At 37.8% G+C, this 18729-nt stretch overlaps 1 protein-coding gene across 2 annotated transcripts in view; it reads right to left on the reverse strand.

The window, feature by feature from the left end:
- Window positions 1-7102, reverse strand: part of Ctns (lysosomal cystine transporter cystinosin) — a 291830-nt gene extending 284728 nt beyond the window's left edge. For both annotated transcript variants that reach the window (XM_090406888.1, XM_090406887.1), the window contains exon 1: window positions 6950-7102. In XM_090406888.1, coding sequence (XP_090263014.1) covers window positions 6950-6996 — 47 coding nt within the window. In that variant the 5' untranslated portion in view covers window positions 6997-7102. The remainder of the gene's footprint in view (window positions 1-6949) is intronic.
- Between the last annotated feature and the right edge of the window lie 11627 nt (window positions 7103-18729).

Below are 18729 nucleotides of genomic sequence, written 5' to 3' on the forward strand. Positions count from 1 at the left end.
CAGGTGGTGGTGGCTAGCTTCCCTTCTGCATCCTGATATGACATTTTGTTCTGTTTTTATCTTTTATATTTCTTTTTTATTTTTCCATCATCAACATGCATGGGAGTAGCCTGGATGATCTTCCTGAGTTGATGCATTTAGCTTTTGCAGAGCATGATTTATCATTCCGCTCATTACTACCACATCTGGTAGAGCTATGATAGATACTTTGGGAATACCTATATTTCAATATACCTATAATAACAATACAATAATGGCTCATATGTGGCAATAATAATACAGTGTAATACTGTAATAATAATAATAATACTCCTGTACTGTAATAATAAGTTACAGAAACTCCTTCTTTTAATTCAAACAAACAGAACAAAAACAAACTCATACAAAAAGTTTATATAGGAGAAATTTCAAAAAAGAATAATAAAGTTACTTAAATATAAAGAGCCAATAGGCTTCATTTCAGCGATATAAACTCTCTGATTCCAATCTTTGAGTTTCTTATTCGATTTTAAAAGAATGTGGGATTTAATATCCCCTTAATTTAAATAAAAGAATAATAAAGGTTGCATCAATGTTTTGCTTATCGGAAGGGGCATTTCTGAGGCAAGAAGATACGCTAACATCAAGATTATGATGGAGATGGTGCTAGAGAGAGAATGGACCTGGCTGGAGAATCAGGATTTGATTCTGTCTCTGGAGAAGGGGAGCTTACCACTGAAGTCAGTTTCTTGAAAAGGTATACCTAAGGTTGTCTTGCACAGCCTTCTTTTTTTTCAACATAAATGGCCTTGTAGAAGCTGATGTTCTCACTAACTGCACGGTAAACCTTTGTAAACCACTGAATGTTACAATATAGCTGCTCAAGCTTAGAAATCCTGCTTCAATGAGATGAAAAGCTTCAGCTAATTCTTTTGTCATAAACATTTTGGCTCTGGATCTTCTGATTCTTCGTGTTCTTGTGTTTCTATCAGCTGCTGCTCTATCTCCTTAAGGTCTTCATTGGTTAATTCTTGTGAATGGGACTCTAGTAAGTCAATGACATTTTCATTGATGCCCAATTGCAGTGCATTGTCACTATCCACAACACGGCGATGTCTTCTGTGAAGCCACGAAAATCATCAGAGAATTGGGGGCACAGTTTTTTCCACACCCATTTATTTGTTGATTGCTTCACTTCCTCCCAAGAAGCAATGTTTTTGATGGCATCAAGGTTATAATTCTTTCTGAGCTCTCTCAAGGTCATCACATCATCTTCCACAGCCCTGAATGCTTGTGGGAATGTACGCCATAAGTAATAAGTCTTAAATGCAGAAATGACTCCCTGGTCAATGGGCTGTAGTAACGATGTAGTGCTGAGTGGTAAAAATACGACCTTTACATTAGGGTGAAGGTCATCTAAAGATGTTGGATGTTCAAGAGCACTGTCCAGCATAAGCAGAATTTTAAAGGGAATTTTCTTTTACGAACAATAACTTTCCATAGCAGGAATAAAACAGTTCAAGAACCAATCTTCAAACATGGCAAGTGTGACCCAGGCCCTTAATTTTGATTTCCAAATAACGGGAAGAGCTGCTTTAATAATGCAGAGAAATGCAGATTTGTTTACGTGGACGAAAGAAACTAGTTCCTGAATTATTCATTTAATTATTATCCTTATGGGGGGGGGGCCTTGGGAGCCCGTTCACAAGTCCAGAACACCATAAATCAGGTCGTCCATAGCCCAGGGGACCACGTATATAATATCCATTTCCAAAATAAAATGGATCTTGAAATAACCAGCATTATTCTTGATAATAAACATTTGGTGTTCAGATACAGAACTGTTTCAAATAGCAAAAGATATCTACATATCTAAAAGAAACTTAAGTCCTAGGATGCAAACTATTATTATTACTTGACACCTCCAAGGAGTCCAAAGGCTCTTCGAGGGAGGGTACCTACTCTACACCTCTCCATCTCCACCACTACAATGAACCACAACTACCATCATCATCTACACCAGGGCTGTCCAACCTTAGGTAATCCGAGGGCCACATTTAAAAAAAGATTTATCACAATGCGTATCCAATAATTTGGTGAGCAGCAACACAACCTCGACAGCTGAACAAACAAACAACACTGATCACGCGTTCATGTTCCTCGTGAGTGCCCAGAGCATGTGCGTTGGAACAAAACAGTATAAGAATGCTTCTTTGACACATTTAATGTTTGAGAAACATGTGGGTATACAGTGATGTAAAAACACCAAATAATGTTACCAGCATCGCGATTATCGATTAGTGATAGAATTAAAATATTTAATACACATCCGATTCAAATTGTTATTTTATTTTTTTCGCTCATGAAAATCAAAACCCACGGGCGGGCCGCACAAAATTGCACCACAGGCAGCCTGCGGGCAGTGCTTTGGACAGCCCTGATGTACACCAATGCCATCTACTGCCCACCACCACTAGTATTTTCACAGACAATCACAAATATCCATGTCCATGGTGCGATTCGAACCCGCAGCATTTGGCTGGAGAGCAGATACACTAACTACTCGGCCAACCTGGCCAGCTACAGAGGAGCTATGGAGGAAATTATTATGATGATGATGATTCAGGACCTCCATGGAGTCACAAGCTTATCATGGGAGGCCCACCCTAGAACATACAAAGTCTATCATACCGCTCCTTGATCTCATTCACTAATCATGACTATCAATCATATCAGGCAATGCATTCCACAGTTCAACACCCTTCCATGCAAAGAAACCACTCCTTACCTTCTTGTTAATGACTTCCTTTCACAACTTACTCGCTACTTCTCCTTGTTCCACCAAATGAAAGAACTCCCCAGTTTCAAATCTGTTAACACTGGGAAGTTCTTTCGACTACCTCTAAACAGTTTAAATGTCTCAATTATATCACCTCTCCTTCTATCTACCAAACTTTGCAATTCACATTCCCTCAGTTTATCCTCATAACTAACATTATGAAGTCCAGAAGATTGCAGCAATCCTCTGGGTTACTTTAATAACCTTTGCAATATGTCCATAAATTTCAGGTTTATATCAATATTGTTCAAAATTCTCTGTAAAGTACCTGCTGCTGCACTCTTTCCAAGATGAATTTATCCCCTTCAAATCCTGGAAACCAAATTTGAGCACCATCTCCAGATGCAGTCTGATCAGGGCTTTATGCAATGAAACAAATCTTATCTCTGCTGGTCATTATCCTTCTCTGTATTGCAGCAGTCCTACAGGTTACCTTCACCACCTTTGCAATATGTTCCCTGAATTTCAGGTTGCTATCAATGCTGTTAGGGAAAGGAGTCCTCTCAAAGTTGTGCTCTCTATTTGCTAGTTAAAATTTATTCTGGCAAGCAAAACAAACAGAATGAATGATAAAAAGTCTGTGAAAAAAATCTCACGTGAGTAAATCCTTGTTTACCAGCATATCTTTAGATATGCCGATAAACAAAAAAATGTTCAAATGGATCATTATGACAGATGAACCACAAGACAAAGTCCACCAATCTGTTTGTTCATCTCAATGCAAGATTTCTCAATGCAAGAATACTTTCATCTCAACAGTATTCTCAATGCAAGAAGTGACTGGCATATAAAGACAAAATGCAAGAAAAAACTACCAAGTAAGTTTATATTGGGGAGAGCCAATGCAGTCTTCCAATGGCTGGACTAGGATCTTAGGAAGACTATACAGCCTGGGAGGATGTCCATGGAAGCAAATTATACTTGATAAGAAATTATTATTATTTTTTATTATTATTATTCAGGCCTCCATGGAGTCAAAAGACTCATCGTCGGAGGTCCTTCCTAAGAAACACAAAGTCTATCAAGACTCATCGAGGGGAGGTCCCCTCCCCTAAGAAACACAAAGTCTATCATACCACTCCTTGACCGTTCTCACTCTCACTACTCCATCAGGCAATGCATTCCATGGTTCAACCACCCTCCATGCAAAGAAACCACTCCTCACCCTCTTTCTCACAGTTTCCTTTCGTAACTTCCAGGGATGGCCTCTTGTCATCACTCCTTCCTGCTGTTCAACCAAGCAAAAGAACTCCCCAGTGTCAACCCTGTAACTACCTCTCAACAGTTTAAAAGTCTCAAACCAAACTCTGCAGTCCACATTCCCTCAGCCGATCCTCATAACTATCATTGTACAGTCCTGAAACCATCTTTGTTATCTGCCTTTGTACCCTTTCCACAGTTAATTTATCCTCTTCGAATCCTGGGGACTAAATCTGAGAACAATAGTCCAAGTGTGGTCTGATCAGGGTCTTATACAACAAAATGATAACTGTTTTATCTCTGCAGGTCAGTGTCCCTCTCATTATTGCAGCAATCCTCTGTGTTACCTTCACCACCTTTGCAATATGTCCCCTAAATTTCAGGTTTCTATCAATCATCAACCCCAGATCTCGTCTCCCCTACTTCCTCCAGTATAACTCCTCCCATAGAGTATGCAGTGTCCCATCGATGTTTCCCAAACCTCAAGACCTTACATTTTGCTGTATTAAGCTGACACCCCCATTCATTTGCCCATCTATCTAGCTTATTTAAATCTTCTTGCAGGGCTGCCGCATCTGCAATATTACTAATAATCCTTCCCAGCTTCGCATCATCTGCAAACAACTGAATATCTCCTTGCAATCGACTGACAATGTTATTGATATAAAGGTTAAACAATATAGGTCCCAGTACTGAGCCCTATGGGACCCCAACATTATATTATATTATTATAACATTATATTATTGTTTAATTCTTTATCCAAGTGTATGCAAACAAAGTCCACACATTAAATATTTCAAAACTAGTCTACTATATACAGATGCTGTTGACTTCACATTAGTATCCCATTATAGTTATACAGTATATTAGTATACCACAACGCACACATCCTTTTAGATGTGTATATTTCACATCTAAAGGATATGAAATATTTAGATGTTCAAAAGGTTTTTCTTAAAGCCATCATGATACCCCACCTATAATTTTATTTATTCTGTTGATTTCAGGAAGATATGTCTTATTCCTAACTGCCTTTGTTTGTGCCAGCCTCTAATTTATTTAAAAAATAGCATTAAATACAGCAATAGAAATAAAATTAAATTCAGGAATAATAAAACATGCTAATATAAAGAAAAATCCTTTGGTTAATGGGATTATCCATGGTCAGGGTGAATAATGTATAAATCAAAGTTTTAAATGCATAATTAAAATAAAAGACAAGTCACTGATAAAATGGGAGAGAGAAGGAAGGAAGCTAGGTTAGGTTGTTGTGCATTAATCCCAAAGCAATGAAGACTATGAATGTACTATATCTATGTTCATTAATTGGGTGTATTATTATGGCTGGCTTGTCTATGTTTCAAGATAAAGGAAGCAAGCAAAATATGAAACATTAAAATGGGACTGTATATTAAGAGAAGTAAACAGGAAGGATAAAATACATATTATGAGCAAACCTTTCTCATCTGAAGGAAAGAAGTAAAAACAAATGAAAATTATTAGTAGTATCATTATTATTATTCAGGACCTACAGAGAGTCAAAAGACTCACCATTGGAGGCCCATCCTAGACAACACAAAGTCTATCATACCACTCCTTAAACTTATTCACTATTTTTGCTCTCTTACTATCTTATCAAGCAATACATTCCACAGTCCAACCACCCTTCATGCAAAAAAAGTCACTCCTCACTATATAGCATGGTTTTCTTGAGGGAAAGCCATACTATAAGACTGACTGAGTGGTATTCAGTTGAGTCAGCACTTATTAAAAAAAAAACTTCATGTCCTAGACTGGATTTGAGTCCAGATTTTTCCGATCAAACCACAAATGCTGCATAAAGAAAGTTTCATTAATAGAAACAGCAAATAACTTATAAAAGTTCCATGTTTTATGGTTAGAGTGGGGATTCCTGATTATTTAACTCTTAACCTATCCATGGTCACTAAATGTTCTATAGGGTATAAAACTTTCATATAACATAAATAAATAATACAGTGCAATTTACAAGCATTTTTAATTCGAAAAGGTTATGGATGAATAATGCTCATCATAATAATATAAAATTTTGTCTCTAAATTCAGAAAAGTTTAAGCTAGTCAAGATTCCCCCTCTACTGGAATCTGTTGCATTGCAAATATTAATTAGCACTAATCGCAACCAAAATTATAAAAGGAACCTGTCCTTACATTTTAATAAATTTACGATATAAACTATTCAGTATTGCATGCATTACATCTTATCTTGCAAATACGAAAATACAGTAGTGATTTTTTCGATATTAACCCCTCCACACACACACACACACCCTCGTTGTACATGAACAAAATTAATTGCCATCGTGTGTTGTGATGGCTGAAATTGAACCAAGTCTAAGTAAGTCTTGTGAAGTTATAGAGTTAAAAAGTACTGTATACCTCTTAACAGACTTAGCATTAGCATCTTTGAAGCCACTGTTTTAAAAAAAAAAAAAAAAAATCTGGTGTAGTTAGTCATTTCATTTATAAACTTTGGTAGATTATCTGGCCAATACGTAATCACATTACATTCTTATGCACTCGTAGGTAATATATGTTCCTTACAGTGTAAGTACATTACACGCTGTAATCGGTTGAGATTACAACGATTAGTGGTTACAACTTTCAGTTTTTAACCAGCTCGCTGAAAGATCATGTTCAAACATCTGAAAATAATGTTGGATTCAATATCCACTTAATTTGCATCTGAAAACTGTTATGAACCACGCTTTTCGACTTACATGACACGAAGCAATTAATAAGGAGCCCTACTTTATATTAATACATGATCACTCTGGTGTGCTAAAATAGGCAATCTCTATTAAATCGTAATTGGGAGTCATTAATTTGTTATAAATATAAATATGTGGATTTACGATGGGATACATCCCTTCAAACACAACATATACTTACTGAAGTCTATTAGGTGTTACATTCGGTTTGTTTCGGCAGTAAGGCATACATTATTGTATTCAAGACTTCGCCTTCTTTTGTAGAAAAGGACGATATCGAATTATCAAGTTCATTTTATTGCCTCTGGATTTTTTTTATGTTACTTCCTTTCAGATATGTTATCTGCTTTAAAAAAAAAATCACTGTAAACATATCGGACATACTTAGACTTTCTATCAGCAATGAATCTGGGTTAAACATTTGAAGAGATTATCGTGAATTCCATGAAAATTCTCGCGACTTTCTAATTTAGCTTATACGGAAGTTGAGGAACATGTAGTGTATAACAAATTAGTAAGTTTATAGGGCTGTTACCTGTACACTACATTATGTATTTCATATAAAAAGATAAATGTAGATCGATCTGATATCATTTACCAAATAACGACGAGAAATTACACAATACTGCTTCATTAAAGTATGCCGCACTATTTTTTGTGTTTTGTTTTTGTTTACTTAACACTTGTGTCTGGATGGACTTCAATCCCATGGATTATAATCCCTTCATCTCTATGAAAAATGGCTTAAATTAATGAGGATTTATCGAGCACCTGGCTCACCCATTTTAGGGCAGTGTGGGAGCGTCTGTACCGATGAGCAGAGCCGCTTTCGGACGCTTGTGTTTCCACCTATCGTTTTCATCTTAGTTAGATGACTCTCGAATGAGTTGATTGGGATGACTAGCTGCTTTGGTAAAATATGTAGTGGCAGTATCACGGAGAAGCATGTGAATATCAGGAATGTCAGCATCACAGTGGAGGAGAGCATTCCTGACAAACCACGGAGCATTGAATATCATACGGAGACATTTCTTCTGGATGACCTGTAGCTTTTTGATGTTGCCAGGAGAGGTGTTATTCCAAGCCGGTGATCCATAATTTAATGTGGGTCTAATGATGGTTGTATAGATCCGTAATTTGTATTCGGTGCTGACACGGCTTCTTCGGTTGAGAAAAGAGTAAAGTTGCATAATTTCGGAGTTTGCCTTGCTGCAGGCATAGTCTATGTGAGAGTTAAAGGTGAGGCGGTTGTCCAGTTGAATATACCTAAGTATTTGGTGCTGGATTTCCATGGAAGAGTTGTGTTGAAAAGTTTGACTTCTCCGTAGTGGGATGCCTTCCTTCTTGTGAAGAGAATGGCAGTACTTTTGTCGGCATTCACAGCTATTCTCCATTTCCTGAGCCATTTTTCGAGGTTTGTTGCTCAGTTTGTAGACGCTGTGTAGCTAAATTCGGCCTGAGAGATCTACTCAAAATTGCCATGTCATCCGCATAGCAAGCTGTGGTGGTTGATGTGTTAGGGGCGTCAGCAAACGAAGATGTTAAAAAGCAGCGGAGAGAGCAACTAGCCTTGAGGAACACGTGCAGTGATTCTTTTCAAAGAGGATTTGAGTCCTCTCAACTTGACCTGAAATTTCCGGTCTTTTAGAAAGGAGTCGATAAGTTTGATAAGGTAGAGCGGAACTTTGGCCATAAATAATTTATAGATGAGGCCTTTGTGCCAAACCTTATCAAAGGTTTTTGCTACATCCAGAAAAACAGCTCCTGTATGTTGTCGCCAATTGAATCCAGTAGTGATAAATTCAACCAGTCTGTGAACTTGTTGTGTAGTACTGTGCCCGGTTCGAAACCCAAACTGTTCTCTCGGTATTGTGTTGTTGTTGTTGTTGTTCACCACAACTTGAAGTCGATTGAGGATGATTTTTTCTGCAATTTTTCCCAAGCATGAAAGGAGACCGATGAGTCTGTAACTTTGCAGTAACTGAGGCGCTTTTCCCGGCTTATGAATGAGGATTATATCTGCTTGTTTCCATCGGGTTGGAAAATAGTTTAGTCTGAGTATTGCATTATGATTGCTACCAAATTATGACAGCTTTGTGCTGAAGGGCCATGATTGTTTTGTTGTTAAGCTTCCTAATGATTGAGTAGACCTCTTTAGGCGAGGTGGGACAGATATTTTCACGGCTGCTAGGCTGCCGGAGCGCAGTATGGATTAGACGGTGAATTTTTTCTATGAAGACCAAATTAGCATGTGCATAATTAGGACTGCACTGAAGTTGAAGAGCTTCAGTGTGGGTGTCTGCCTTTTCATCATCCTTATAAACTATACCTCTTTCTCCATGAATGGAGTGAATATTGGAACTGTCCTTACAGATAGCCTTTGCCAACTTCCACAAGGTGTTATCTTCAGTTTTCAGGGAACAAAGTTTTCTTTCGCATTGTTGATTTCTGTGATCTTTTAGTGCATAGCGAAGTAAGTTTGATGCTCTGTTCAGCTCTTGGCGATCTTGAGGAGATAACGTTATGAAAGCGACGTCTGATTTTATTTTTGTTTTTGATTAGAGCAAGTATTTCTTCTGGAAGTAGGATTACTTGAGCTGGAGTGGAAATAAAAGAGGCTGCAATTAAGCTAGTTTGAATTTTGCTTTCCAGGTTGTTGATTGCTGTGTCAATTTCTTCACAGGTGGAGATATTCGGCACTGAATCATGATAGTGTTGATTGTAGCCTTGAATTTTGTGAAATTAGTAAATGACTGACTGGGAATAAGTTCTGGATCCTCTCCCAGTTTTAGAAGTACTGGGGTTGTGGTCCAAACTGAGGTCGTTAACTACTTGCAGCTGGAATTGATGAGATGTGTTTTTGAATATGGCTATATCTAATACATCGGGCCTGCCATGTGTTCCATAGTGTGTTGGTTCAATCGGGCCTGCGATGATATTTCTCAACTTAGCAAAATTTGAAAGGATTTTTCGATTGTAATTGGTACACCTGCTATTCCATAAGGGATGTGTTGAGTTTAGATCACCTGCTACTATTGTTGCTTCCGTAGTGTCAAGGAGCTGAGAAAGATCAGAGGATAGCAGAGTTCTGCCTGGAGGGTTACAAACAGAATATATATGTTAAAGTTGCCTGCATTATTGGTGTAAATTTCTATCCCAGTTTTTTCCAGATTAGTTGTAGGAATCTCTTTTATCTCATTATAACGGATGTTTTTCTTTATAAAGATTGCAGTACCTCCACCTCTGGCATGAGGTCTATTATTTCTAATTAGCGAGTAAAATCTTAGCTTAGGATTATCACAGGGCCTCAGATGGGTCTCGTTAACTAACAGGGCATCATTTTTGTAGTAGGTAGCAAATTCTTGGAGTTCTAGAATGTTGTTGCTGAGTCCATTAGCATTCCAGAATGCAACCTGTATAGAATTTATTGTGATGGCCGAATTATCCATTAATCAATAAGAATATGACTTGGGTATTTTTGAGAAATCTGTTTGTGTCAGCCTGGTTTGGATTTGATTTGCTATAAGCTGATAGCATTTCTCCCAAAGTGGCAGCAAGCATTGCAACAGAGTTTTGGCTGCTTGGTGTAGTTTCTGCCGATTTGTTGCATGAGGAAACTACAGAGGCACATGATTTATCAGGTGTAATAGCCCGCACTTTAATTTCCGATTCAAGATGTGTGATTCGCTTCTGAGTGGACGGGGTTACTGCCTCCCTAGTCCTTGTCAGGTTAGATAGGTGGAGTGAGCAGCCCTTGTAATTAGCTGGATGTAGGCCGCCACAGTTGGCACACTTAGCAGGAGTGGTTCTTGGTTTGGCACATGTGTGCGAGGGATGATTATTTCCTCACTTCAAACATTTGTATTCCACCCTACAAAGTTTCTGCGCATGACCATACTTTTAACAGCGATGGCATTGTCCAGCGGATGTCTTCCTTCTGAGGGGTTCAGTCTTGATAATCAAATTGCAGACAGTTTTAAGGTCATAAATATCTCATTGATCTTTACTGATCTCTACCAAGACCAGAGGCATGGGCCGCTTATCCGCTCTGTACATGCATGATATTTTTATTGGTGTTAATCCTTGCGATTTGAGATCAGTGGCTATTTCCTCAGATGGTATGGTTTCTATCAAACCTCTGATTACCACCTTGAGGTTTTTTCACTTTTAAGTTGAAAAGTGTGATATGAGACTTTCAATTCATCTAAATGTCTGGTGAGCAGACGGTAGTCCGATGCACCTTCAGGCTGAATCCGGACTCCTTCATCGGTATTCTTTGCCGAGTTGAATTTAATGTTCTTGTTTATCATCAACCCTGCAATTAATAACCATTTTTCTTTGGATCGTAAGATTACTGGTGGAATTCTCTCTTTAGACTGAGTCACTGTATCTGCCTCTACCACTCTTTCAGTTTGTTCTGTAGTATCCATTGGTGTTGCTCTCTCTATCTGAGGTCTGAGGCAGTATTTCAGGTTCTAGAGACTCCCTCTTTCGCTTCTTCCTACTAACTACTTGGAAGTCGTCATTATCCTCAATTGTGTGAATATCAGCTGATGTGGCATTTTCTTTGCTGGAATCTTGAAGAGGGTCAGGGGATTGGCAGTCCTCAGATTCAACCTCTTCTATTTGGTGAATTGCTACCTTTCCCGGCCATTTCCTTTACAGCAGGCCTCCTACATGTTTAAAAATTGCCAATAGCTGCTAAAATCGAGCTCGTCGTATGGAAAGTCCATTATCTGGCTTCAGAGAAAATAGCAGTTGCTCGGGTTTCCCGAGTGGTTTTTAAGTGATCCTGTAGACTTTGAGAGTCCACTAGCAAATCTCGTAGACAGCTTAGAGTAAGCTTCCACCAGCAAAACGTTTGTTTATTATAGGTGACTATCTTAAAAACGAGGGAAAGGGAGTCTCGGGAACTTACTTGGGCACAGTGCAAAGTCCTACCTCCCTAAAATACCATTCGTCCACCACTGGTCCTCATTGTGGGTGGGGCCTGCCGGCCATCAGACCTCTGCATATTTCATACAGAGGGGGAGATAGTAGGCCTCGAACTGTGTTAGTTCCAATGCAATGCAGGCTTCCCGAAAAACCTTATATAAAATTCAACTAGGCATAGTCTAAAGGAATAATGACAAACAGGCAAAACTCTGTTCTTGTTTGTCAGATGTTTTGCTGTTTTAAGGATACTTGTGACATAAGACTGAATGATATATGCACGTAACCACAAGAAAAATATTTATTTAACCAAATATTTCGGCCTGGAAATATGTTCTATTTTTAACGATCTATTGTTAGTAGTCTAGCTTGTATTTAAAAAAAAAAAAAAAAAACTGTTCTTATAATACCACTGAGGATGGTCTGCTATTTCCAGACCGAAATATTTGGTTAAATAAATATATTTGTTGTGGTTACGTGCATATATCATTCAGTCAGATGTTTAAATATCCCACAACCTCCCATTCACAAACTATGAGATAATTATCTCATAGTTTGTTTGATTATAATCAATCTCCCTTCCAATATTATGTAACATATAAAAATTGTCTATTTAGAATAATTAAAATAAAAACAACTAATGATCAAATAATAATTAGTTTAATCATTTGTTTAATCCCTTGTACTGTTTTACATTTAATTAGCCAGGAAATTGCCATCACCGCTGATAGCAATAACACAGGATATTATCATGCTTATTCTTTTCTGTCCCAGGGTGACCACCTAGCAAAAATATTTTGTACCAAATTTTGCAAGAAAAAGGTACTAGCTCTGAAAAAAAGAGTACTAAATTTTTATTTGCTTTTGTTTCACTCTATTTAGGGCATGTTACGATATTACTACCTTATTATCATAGACGAACTTAATGTAAAACCGTTAAATTAACACATGTACGACAAATATGAAAAGAAAAAAGTCAAAACTCACCTTATGTAGTCATCTATGAATCCAAGAGCTGCAGTTGTCAATTATCATAACAGAAGTCCCAATTTTAACTCCAGCACTTAACATGTATATTAATTTACAATATAATTTTTATTCATATTATTCTTCTCATTATTATTACGTGACATCTCCAGAGAGTCCAAAGACTCATCGAGGGGGGCACCTACTCTACATCTCTCCTTTTAGTGTTTAAAATAATGTAACATTAAATTTTCAGTTATTGTTATTTAATATGCTATTTACATATATACAGGGGTTTCCACTCACAAGAAAAACACAGGAAGTATTTATTCATTATTTTTAGCAATTTTGCTAAATTAATTATCTTTTCAGAAATAGTAAAATCTGATGAATGTTTCAATTTTTCTTTTGTCAAAAGGAGTCCATTCATCAAGGGAGTTTGTAGTTGATTTCTTATTTTATTCTTATTTATTATCACTGTTGAAATTATTCTTTCAGTTGCTGCTGATGAATGAGTGAAGCACAGTACAGGTTTAACTAATGTTGCTAAATTAGGAAACATTTGTTCTCCTACAGCAGTTTTCATTTCAAAACTTTATTCCAAAACACCATGAATTCTTGACTTTTTTTTCAATGCTTCTACAGTCTTCAATAGTTCCAATTCTCTATCAAGCTCTTCATAACGCCCCTAGATATACATTTTCTGTGTCTAAAAACTGACCACTGTCGGCTGTATTTATCTTTTCAATGGCCCAAAATTATGCTGTGCATTAATAAAAAGTGGTTACTCATTAAAATATTTAATTTTTTCACTTGGTTTCATTATGGTAATGATCTTATAACGCGCGAGAAGTGTTTGAATAGCGAATAATATATTTTCATTGGCTAATGGGGGATTGAGACAGCCTTCCCGTGGCACCCCCGCCTGTAGTGTTGCCTTGTGGTACATTGTTGGTGCTTCAGACAAAAGAAGCCCCAGAGATGAATCACAGGTAACACGAAGCTAATGTCTCAAACCAGGCGTCCAAAGGTTTCCAAGCCTCCTGGACTACTTACAATTATGATGAATACAAAACATGAAAAGTTCCATGCCGGCTCGATCGTCGCCCTGAAAAACAAGGCTCGCGTTGGTTGTTTAGGTGAAGGGCAAGCTTCGAAAAATATGTTACAGTCCCCTAATCAAAACTACCTCAAGTTATGTTCCCTAAACATAGAAGGGATCCCTAAATCCAAAGCCGAAGTCATCGGCAAAATAGCCAAAGATAAAGTAATTGATATCTTGACTCTCCAGGAAACCCATGTGCCTGACACCGCCCTCACTAGACTAAAGATCACAGGACTCATTCTCGTGTCTTATACCTGCCACCTCAAGCATGGCCTAGCAACCGATATCCGGCCTGGTCTCAAGGATATAACCCAAAGTGTTCCTGATACAGAACACTCCATAGGTATTAAAGTTCAAAATATCATCATCTATAATGTCAACAAATCTCCATCGCAGTCCTGGCCTGATCAGATGGACCGACCTCCTCCTCACCCTGCTATCTATGTTGGTGACTTCAATTCCCATCACACCATGTGGGGCTATTCCTCTAACAACCAGGTTGGAAATAATCTAGCAAACTGGAGGGATACATATAATTTGTATTTGAATTATGATGCCAAGCAGGACGACACTCTTTACTCAGTCAGATTGAACAGAACCTACACCCCAGATCTATGCATAGTCACTAAAGACTCCGAAAACCACCCTCTTCCATCAACCAGAACCATCCTTAACAGATTCCCTAATAGTCAACATCGTTATACATTAATAGGGATAGGAACATTAATCCTAGTCATCAGCAGAACACCAATCGTTAGATGTAATCTCTGCAGGTCCGACTGGTCTGCATTTCAGAAACAAATCAAGCAAACCATTAGAGCAATTCCGCCCACTCCTAATTGCCATCCTAGATTTATTAAACTACTCAAATCTGCAGCAAAAGCCTCTATCCCTAGAGGCTACAGAAAACAATATATCCCATGTGGGAGTAGAGAAAGTGAGGAACTCCTAGCTAAATATGAGGAAACTGAAGATCTAGCTATTGCTAATTAGCTCATATCAACCCTGGATAAAACAGAAAGGAAAGATGGATCTCAATCATCTATGAACTCGATTTCGTCACATCTAGTTGGAGAAGCTGGTCACTTTTGAGAAAATTAGGTGGAGCAGAGCCAGCGACACACAAAACATAAGAAATAACTCCTGATCAAATGGATAACCATTTATTGAAAACCTCCAAGATTCATCCCAGCTCTACCAGGAAAAATGCTGTACAAGCTTCCATCAGACAAATCCTGAAGACGGAGCCTGAGCTTCCTGAATTCGTACACCCAATATCTCGGGAAGAGGTACAAATAACCTTAAAACTTACCAAGAATGGCAGAGCTGCAGGAGTGGATGGTGTACTCCCTGAATTCCTAAAACATCTTGCTCAACATGGCCAAACATGGCTGGCTGCCCTTTTCTCAGAAATCATCATGTCTAGTAAATTACCAAAGCTGTGGCGAGAAGCCAAAATAATTGCCTTCCCCAAACCAGGGAAAGATCCAAATGAAGTAAAAAACCTACGACCTACCTCCTTGCTTTGTATCACCTTTCAGCTCTTTGAAAGAATTCTCCTTAAAAGAATTTCACCACTCATCGAAAGAGCACTCCCGACTGAACCTACTTCAGGCTACTACTACTACTTGGCTTCAGGCCAGGAAGAAGTTGCTGTCACCAGGTCCTGGCCCTAACAACTCAAATTGAAGCAGGCTTCCAGAAGAAACTTAAATCTGGAGCAACTTTCATTGACCTAACATCTGCTTATGACACTATCTGGATCAGGGGCCTCCTCCTAAAACTAGGAAATATTATAAAGTGTAAAAAAACTCTATAACTTTTTGAATCTATTCTCTCCAACAGAAAGATCCGGATTCATATTGGCAGAAAAAAGAGCAGGCCCAGATTCCTTCACAACGGTCTTCCTCAGGGCTCTGTGTTATCCCCTATACTTTTTAACATCTATTTGTATGATCTACCTCATACCAGATCAAGCAAGTATATGTACGCCGATGACCTAGCGATCTTACATCAATCCACCTCCTTTACCAACCTAGAATCAACCTTGAATACAGACCTGAACACCCTGGAAGAGTACTTCAAGTAGTGGTACTTGAAGCCAAATCCAACGAAAACAGTGTCCTCAGTATATCACCTGTACAATGCAGAGGTGAATCGACAACTCAACCTTTCCTTCTATGGAAAAATTGTAGAACATGAGCCACACCCAAAATACCTTGAAGCGAGCCTGGACAGAAGCCTAACCTATAAAAGGCACATCATCAACCTCTCCAATAAAATTAAAACCAGAAATAACATCATTTCAAGGCTTGCTGGAACAACCTGGGTTGTGGTGCAGAAGTCCTAAGGTCGTCTGCACTAGCCCTCGCATTCTCTGCAGCAGAATATTGAGCCTTTCTCTGGGAAAGAAGTACACACACTAACATTATAGACACCCAGCTGAACTCTACCATGCGCAAAATTAGTGGAACAATGAGAAGCATCCCTCTCTCCTGGCTGCCTGTTCTATCAAACATTGCTCCACCACACACATACGGAGAAGACAAGCCTCGATTAAGGAATTTAATAAAGAATTAGCAACGCACTCCTACCCCTACACGAGACTCTCATAAACCCACCTAGTCTTTGCCTCAAATCTAGTAAGCCTCACTGGTCCATGGACGAACTCTCTTAAGCTGCGCTGCCATCAATATCTGACATATGGAGAGAATACTGGTCCAACAATCTCCCAACAAACGGCTTCCTGGTAGAAGATCCCTGTGCTCCGCAGCCTGGTTTTGATCTTTCTACGAAGATTTGGTGATCTATAAACAGAATCAGAACTAGTCAGGGCAGATATGGCTATCTTATACATAAATGGGGCTGTCAGATCACCCTTATTGTGATTATTCTCCCGTGGCTCAGACTCATATTGTGTACGACTGCCCAAGGCGCCAATTTCACAGTGGTGGCCTACTGGACATCCACAAGGTGACGGATGAGTCCTTGAATTGTCTTTACAGACTGGACCGTGACCTGTAGTTGGTATGATAGTGGCGGTGGTTATGGAGGAAACAGAAGATCACGGTTCCGTCTCACCACGAAGACGTTATTCTCGTAGTTGCTCTCATAGTCCTCATCATAGTATCAGCAGAACTCCTCCTCATGTTAGAAGATGATGATACAGTGTGAAATGGGCCTCCTCTAATGGATCAAGTTTTCTCACACAAGCCTCGGATACAGCTATTTTTATGTTGTGAAGTGTTGTGAGAACATGCAGCCTTGTCATACTTGCTGCAGCAGGACGATAATTGTCCCTGGCTTAATTATGACAAGTTACTTTTGCTTTATCATCATCATCACACGTATCAAGGATTTAGGCCTAGCATGGCCTGTTCCGGCCTTAGAAGTCATCGTTGAATCGTTTAAGAGGACGTCCTGGTTTTCTTTTTCCTAATGGCATGTACTTTAAGGCTTGTTTTGGTAATCTTTCTGTTTTCATTCTTTGAACGTGTTCCATCCATTTATGTTTATATTTTTTAATTTTTTCTATTACTGGTTCTTGGTTTAATTCTTTCATAATATCTTCGTTTCTTTTGTGATCAAATAGAGTATGCTTTGCAGTTTTTCTCATAAACTTCATTTCTGCTGTTGTTAATCTTTGTTTCTCTTTTTGTTTTATTGTCCAGATTTCGCTTCCATACATTAAGACCGGTAAGGCTAATGTATTGTATACTTTTAGCCTGGTTTGTTTTTGAACTAGGTTTGGTTTAAATATAGAGTTAATTACACCTGTTATTTTTAAATATTTTGCAATTTTTACGTTTATATCTTTTTTCATTTTCATATGTGATCATACATCCTAGGTAGTTAAATGAATTCACCTGTTTTAAGATCTTGTTATCTATTACTATTTTAGTTCTTGCTGGATCTTGTCCTTTAAAGGCCATAGTTTTTGATTTTTCTGTTGATATTATCATGCCATAATCTTTGGATATCTCATTTAGATTTAAAATAGCTTTCTGTAAGTTATCTTCAGAATTTGTAATTATTATTTGGTCGTCGGCAAAGAGAAGGGTGTTTAAGTTTATTGTAGGAGAAAGTTTAATTCCTTGATGTAAATGTTTACTCCATTTTATTATTATTTCATTAAGTAGATATTAAAGAGTTGCTAAGAGGGGACATCCCTGTCGGACCCCTTGGTTTATCTCTCTTGTATATGATAGCTCGTGATTTAATCTTATTTGTATTTGATTATTTTCATATATACTTGTGATAGCTTTTAGGATATTATTTGGTATTTGTCTTTCTTTTAATATGTTAAATAATATGTTTCTTTTAATTTTGTCAAATGCTTTTTCAAAGTCAATAAATGCAATTTGTGTTTCCAAATTATATTCTCTTCTTTTCTCTACTATTAAGTTTAGGCAAAAGGCTGGGTCTATACATGATCGTCCTTTTCTAAATCCATTCTGTACCTCTAGAATAAAGTTTTCGGAATATGTCTTTAGTTTGTTATTTAAGATTCTGCTATATATTTTGTAACAGGAATTTAGTATACTGATACCTCTATAGTTTTTGGGGTCATCTCTATTACCTTTCTTAAAGATAGGAATCACAATTGCTTTTTTCCATTCTATTGGGGGGATACCAGTTGAGTAAATTTTATTTAAAAATAATAAGGGTCTTTTTTTGAATCTTGTTCCAGCATATTTATATAGTTCTGAACCTAGCTTATCTTCTCCAGGTGATTTTCCGTTTCTTGTTTCTTTCAGGCTGATTTCTAATTCTTCTTCAGTTATTTCCTTTTCATTTTCGTTAATTGTTTGCCAGTTGTCTTTTTAAAAATATTTGTTTGTCCACAGTTCTGTGTAGTAATTTAGAAATTCTTCTAATTTTAATTCAGTGTTTAATTTTATGTTTTCTTTGGTATCTGCATTTAGGTGTTTCAAAATCTTATATATATTGGGTCTTAT

This window comes from Typopeltis vanoorti, chromosome 17, assembly GCF_054136105.1.
Source record: "Typopeltis vanoorti isolate ZY-2024b chromosome 17, IOZ_Tvanoo_1.0, whole genome shotgun sequence".
In the NCBI taxonomy this organism is placed as follows: domain Eukaryota; kingdom Metazoa; phylum Arthropoda; class Arachnida; order Uropygi; family Thelyphonidae; genus Typopeltis; species Typopeltis vanoorti.